At 34.4% G+C, this 5,147-nt stretch overlaps 1 protein-coding gene across 3 annotated transcripts; it reads right to left on the bottom strand.

Annotated features, from left to right (window-relative positions):
- Positions 1-771: 771 nt before the first annotated feature.
- LOC120139822 (probable L-ascorbate peroxidase 6, chloroplastic/mitochondrial) lies at positions 772-5,147 on the bottom strand. Of its 3 annotated transcripts, XR_005517675.1 has the most exons (12): positions 4,944-5,147; positions 4,706-4,852; positions 4,146-4,266; positions 3,970-4,070; positions 3,800-3,887; positions 3,049-3,116; positions 2,886-2,972; positions 1,928-2,002; positions 1,774-1,851; positions 1,595-1,699; positions 982-1,055; positions 772-849 (listed from the first exon to the last, which is right to left on the bottom strand). XR_005517675.1 is itself a non-coding variant. In XM_039154946.1 (11 exons), exons 1-11 carry the CDS (start codon positions 5,103-5,105, stop codon positions 1,038-1,040), a joined length of 1,050 nt encoding a protein of 349 aa, XP_039010877.1. In that variant the 5' UTR covers positions 5,106-5,147; the 3' UTR covers positions 978-1,037. The 3 variants fall into 3 exon arrangements, 2 of the variants coding, with proteins under 2 accessions (XP_039010877.1, XP_039010878.1); XM_039154946.1 differs by lacking the exon at positions 772-849 and having other exon boundaries at positions 978-1,055; XM_039154947.1 differs by lacking the exon at positions 772-849 and having other exon boundaries at positions 1,048-1,157; positions 1,560-1,699.

Genomic DNA, 5,147 nt, shown 5'->3' with positions numbered 1-5,147 from the left:
TGATTAAAATTATATTTAATAAATGAAAAAAATAACACAATCACATAATAAAATATTAAATATTTTAACCCAGTAGAACCTTTGTCACCTTTTCTGGCACGAAGAATTTGTTCTCAGTGCCATAAAAGGCAAACCCGTGGAATCCATTGCCTCCACCACGATACGTCGGTCCCTTTTTTTAACATAAATTCTTCTACTTTCTTCGTTACATTATTTACATAGGAATAACCTAGTATTTAGGTTCATTTCTAACGGCCTAATCTAGAAATATTTTTTTAACATAGGTTAACAACAAAATTTTTAAATAGTATAGACAAATCAAACTATAAAGTGAAGACCATTAATAAAATAAATAACTAATTAAAAAAATTTAGATTTTAAGGTAGACACTAGAACACGTGGATCTACCACTGCCTCAACCTATATGCTAATATAAATATTGACCAAGCACTAATGCAATATGAGACACCATATACTCTAGCAACATGTAAGATTCAAATTCACGACTACTGGCCATAAGAGAATGATACATTAGGAAATAAATAGTATGCTACTTGTACAAAGAGAGCTCAAACGCCTAGTTAATAATCCATGAAAATGTCAAAACGGCCAAAACACCAACAATAATCATTATATTTAGGGAATAGTTTGGTAGGTAAGGGGGCTAATCTGGGCTTTCCACCAAATCATTGGTATTCTGCCCGAATCTTCCGCTTCATAGAATCTCAGACCTCTCTCTGCAACTCAAAACACACTTTGGATTTTTTTTTATTCTTTCCTCTGGACTTCCTAGTTTAAGATGTGAGCTTGTATTTATTTTATGACGTGGTTCAACTTGTTTTTTTCATCCTGCAACAGATCATCGGAAAACACAGACAAGATGAACATTTTGCACACATAATCACCTTTGGAAGAAAAAGCCATTAATTATAAAATCAGTAGCCATAATGAAAAATGAAATAAGTTATTCAAGTTTACAACCTTTACGAGGGTACTCGGGAGCCACAAAGTTCTTTGATGTCACTTGTGTTAGAGCATCAATCTAACACAATACCCTGATCATCAAATTTAGCAAATCAATAATTATTCTTATAATCTAAAGCTTAATAACCGAAACCATTTCTAGATGGAATACAAAAGAAACATAGAGTTGCATGCTGATGTCTTTACATCGATCTGTTCAAAACCAAATGATAAAAGCATCTTCATGAAACTAGACTTTGAAATTACCATCCTAAAGGAAAAAGAGATTTTTTTATGTTATTAAGTACCATAAACATTATTAATTTAGAATGTTTCAAAAACATTGGAAATTGTACAGAAAAAGACCCTAACATTTCCTTTTGCTAATACTAAGGTATTGTTGATCCACCCAGAGACTAGATAAATTCTTCTAGGAACCTATTATCTAAGGGGGGGAAAATTAAATGAAGTATGTTTAAAAAGCAACTATATGTAATTATGATCTTCCCATGCCTGAAAACACCACCATCTTAACAAAATGTGGGGTTAATAGCAACAGAATCCTAGAAATTTTACTAATTAAAATTTATTCATACAAACGATAAACATGCAACATCCATCACAAACCAACCTCTGGAGGGTCAAATTTGGCCCCAAGGTTGCTAAGTTTAGCATGAGCTTCTGCATAATCCTTGAAGAATGTTTCTTGATCTTCAGCGTATTTCTCAGCATACACCTGTAAATACAATAATGCTTAGCAAAATGGAAACTATATTATCTTGCTCACTTAAATTGAACTCAACTTATTACCTTGAAAGAGGGGTCTTCAAAAATAACAGAATCTGTTGGCAACACAAGCAAATCTTCATCCCTTTTTGCTTTAATGTCCTGTATGGATATAAGAGAACCAGAAACTTTTACATCTTGTTTTACTTGAAACGAGAAATTGATTTCCATTCCAAACCTTGAAGTATGAATTGTCAAACTTCAACCATTGCACTGTCCAGGACTGTCCTCCAGGTGCTCCTGGTCCATCTTTCTGTCATTCATGAAAGAAAATATAGTTTAAATCCTAACTAGCTGTCATTTTTACAACAATGGTCACTGGAGCCATCAACATTAACGTTTCACTCAAGGAAACCAATTTTTCTAGTAATTATGAAGACATTAATCATACCATCGTCCAGGTCAGCAAGAACAGATAACTTGCATTTAAAAAAAAAAAAAGCAGTTGATGAACTTTACTCGGTAAAACAATCAATTTGGTCTATGGAAGATGCTGACAAACAGAAATAGAGATAACAATATGAAATTTCTGACAGTTAACTCAAGATCATGTCACATCTTAAGGCAAAAACCCTAGGTGATGGAATAACTATATGACGTTATGCCCAAATTCATTCTGTTTGTGGGGCATTTTCTGTCTCTGAAATTTTCATTTTTTCTGAGGATTTAGTGCAATGATCAGCTTTAAAAGCAAGTTAAATATTCTTTCTCCATGCAAAACCTTCAATAATTTTCTAAATAAATATCTCAACCATCTCAATAAAACTATCACATTTTGACTTTTGGGGTCATTTTTTTAACTTTGACTCATTATTTTAAATATAATATTGAATTTTAAAATATATATATTTTAAAATCTATGAATAAGTTTCTTAAAATATTTTATAATATTTAATTAATTAAATATTTAAAATAATCAAGGTCAAAGTTTTAAATATCTGACAAAAAAGTCAACTGCAACATATTAATTGAGATAGAGGGAGCAGCACTTTGCACTTTAATAATAAGTATGGCAGTCTATGCTAAGCATTTGCTCCAAATCTCTAGCCTCAATCAAGAATTACTTGTGACAAAGAGCATAGTTAAGTAACCATGACCACTAGATTTTTCTACCCGTATTAAAACAAACTGCTTACCGTATACTTGGTCTCGGGTTTACCCCAACCGCTACGTTCTGGTCTGGACCTCCCAAGTGTATGTGCCCCAGATAATGCAACAATTTCCTACATATCAAAGCCAGACGTTTAATATCATAGTGTACCATGATAAATACAATTACCAACAACATTTTAAGCTTACCTTGTCATTTAATCCCATTCGGTAGAAAACCCCCCGTAAATGATCAGCAGGCGAAGGGGGTCCAGCATCTTAACAGAAGAGAAACACTATACAAGTTAGTCAGTGGTCTCTAAACATAAGTAGAAGCCAACGTATCATTACATATGAGGGCAAAAGGAAGCAAACAGTCCAAATTACTTGATGATAGGCTAAGATCTAAGTTCCAAACAACCTATAATTACAAAGTCTGGCAACTTAAGGAATCTAATAGTTAACAGCTGATAATCAGCTACAAACTTCAGAAATTAAAAATTCTTAGGAAGAAAAGAAATTAAAGCCTGCAACATAAAATTGTATTAATACCATTCTAGATTCCTAAGTAATCAACTGCTCAAAAATGGTGGACAAAGCATGGTCAACGTGCCTAAATTCTAATTTAATCTATAATAGTTCTAGTTGAGGTATGTGCTCAATGTTTTCGATTATGAACACCTAGGGGCATCTATTTTTTTCAGATAAAGATAACTTATCTGCTAACCATGAGACACTTCATGGAAATGCATGAACAAACCAGAAATCCAAAAGATGGATTAAAATATGACATCCTCAATTCATGGTCTAACTATGTAAGAAGCAGCAGCGCACTTTCATCCATGGATTAAGCGCCTCACATTTCCAGCTACATTCCTCCATTTAGGAAATCAGGCACGACAAAATCTTCCCAAAAGTTACATTTATGAACAAATCATTCACAAATACATGGTCCACTTACCAGGTAACCTGCCCTCTTCAGGACACTCATTAGGAGCAGATACATCCACTCTTCCGTATTTCATGGGAATTTTGGGCCCTCCAGCCTCCTGAAATTTCAATTTGATTCTCAGCACAATAAAAATAATCAATCAAAGCAGAAATAAATTAAATAGTAATAAAAGGGATGACCTCAATAGCAGTAGCACTAGCCAACTGGAACAAATCTGCATAAGTTACACCAGAGTACTTGTCCTTGATAGGCTGAATAAGATTCAGTGCATTCACAAGACCTGAAAGGCAAACTTTTGAGACAACAATTGTACAAGTGCATTATTACATTTGATAAGTACAAAATAAAATGATACCAGCGTTGGCTGCATGTTTCAGCTCAACTTCAAACCTAAGACTTCCATTCGCTCCACCCCTTTGAGGCCATGCTTCAATGTTCTTGTTGTAGGTACCAGCATCGTGCCATCCAAGACGAACCTGCAGTGCAAAACATCAAATTAAGCTTGTTCTTTCCTATTCATGAATGAAATCGAAAATCAAAAAGGAAAATCGGAGGTATTTAAGCTCTCCCTCCAACTCCAACTCCAACCTTTACTTAAGAAACTAAAAGTTAAATCACTCTTCCGTGCTTCAAATATGAATAATAACTATCAGTAAAATCAAATAGAATTAGACTCAAATAAAACCGAATTCAATCTACACTTAGTACAACCAAATGAGTCCTCTATATCAGTCAAATCAAATCAATATTAGCCTCAAATGAAACTCCATTCAATCTACTCCTTTAATGTTCGTAAACAAATCTCCAATGCTTCAAATATGAAATATTAAACATCAGTAAAATAAAATATACCGGGATTCTGATTTTGTTCTGCTAAATTTTCTACAAAAAGAAACATAAATAAAAGTTTAATACCAGGATAGGATGGCAAAACTTAGATTTGAGAAGTTCCTTGATATCTTCTCTAGCACTCTTCAACTGATTAGGATCCGAAGCAGCGCATCTCGGACTTGCTACAGTGCTGAACCTTCCGCTACTTCGAACACTGGCAGTCGATCTTCTCTGTTATGTCAACAAAACAATAGTAAGTTAAAAGAAGAATAATATGAAGACGAGAAGAAAGAAGCAAAAGAAAACGGGGAAAGGGAGGAACCAGGAGAGGAGAGAAATGAGAAGAGAAGGCGAGGGATCTGAAAGAGTAAGAGAAAGAAAGAGAAGGAGTAGAGCGGAGGAGAGAAAGGAGAGAAGTGGAGGAAGAAGAAGAAGCAGCGAAGATTCGAGAAGAAATGGCGGCTGTGCTCAGAGACGAAGCCATTGGCTTTTGGTTTGTAAGAAACAGCGTGGTCGATTGTTATGG

The sequence above is a fragment of the Hibiscus syriacus genome, unplaced genomic scaffold, assembly GCF_006381635.1.
Source record: "Hibiscus syriacus cultivar Baekdansim isolate YM2019G1 unplaced genomic scaffold, ASM638163v2 tig00110776_pilon, whole genome shotgun sequence".
NCBI lineage: Eukaryota > Viridiplantae > Streptophyta > Magnoliopsida > Malvales > Malvaceae > Hibiscus > Hibiscus syriacus.
This window is presented reverse-complemented; position numbering and strand designations above follow the sequence as displayed.

Bases quoted from the DNA above. Each gene is read 5' to 3' on its own strand.
- LOC120139822 (XM_039154946.1), bottom strand. From the start codon at position 5,105: ATGGCTTCGTCTCTGAGCACAGCCGCCATTTCTTCTCGAATCTTCGCT. The intron at 2,003-2,885 runs GTAAGCAGTTTG...CATGAATGACAG, and splicing joins AACCCGAGACCAAGTATACG to AAAGATGGACCAGGAGCACC. The intron at 1,700-1,773 runs GTAATAAGTTGA...TTGTATTTACAG, and splicing joins TTGAAGACCCCTCTTTCAAG to GTGTATGCTGAGAAATACGC.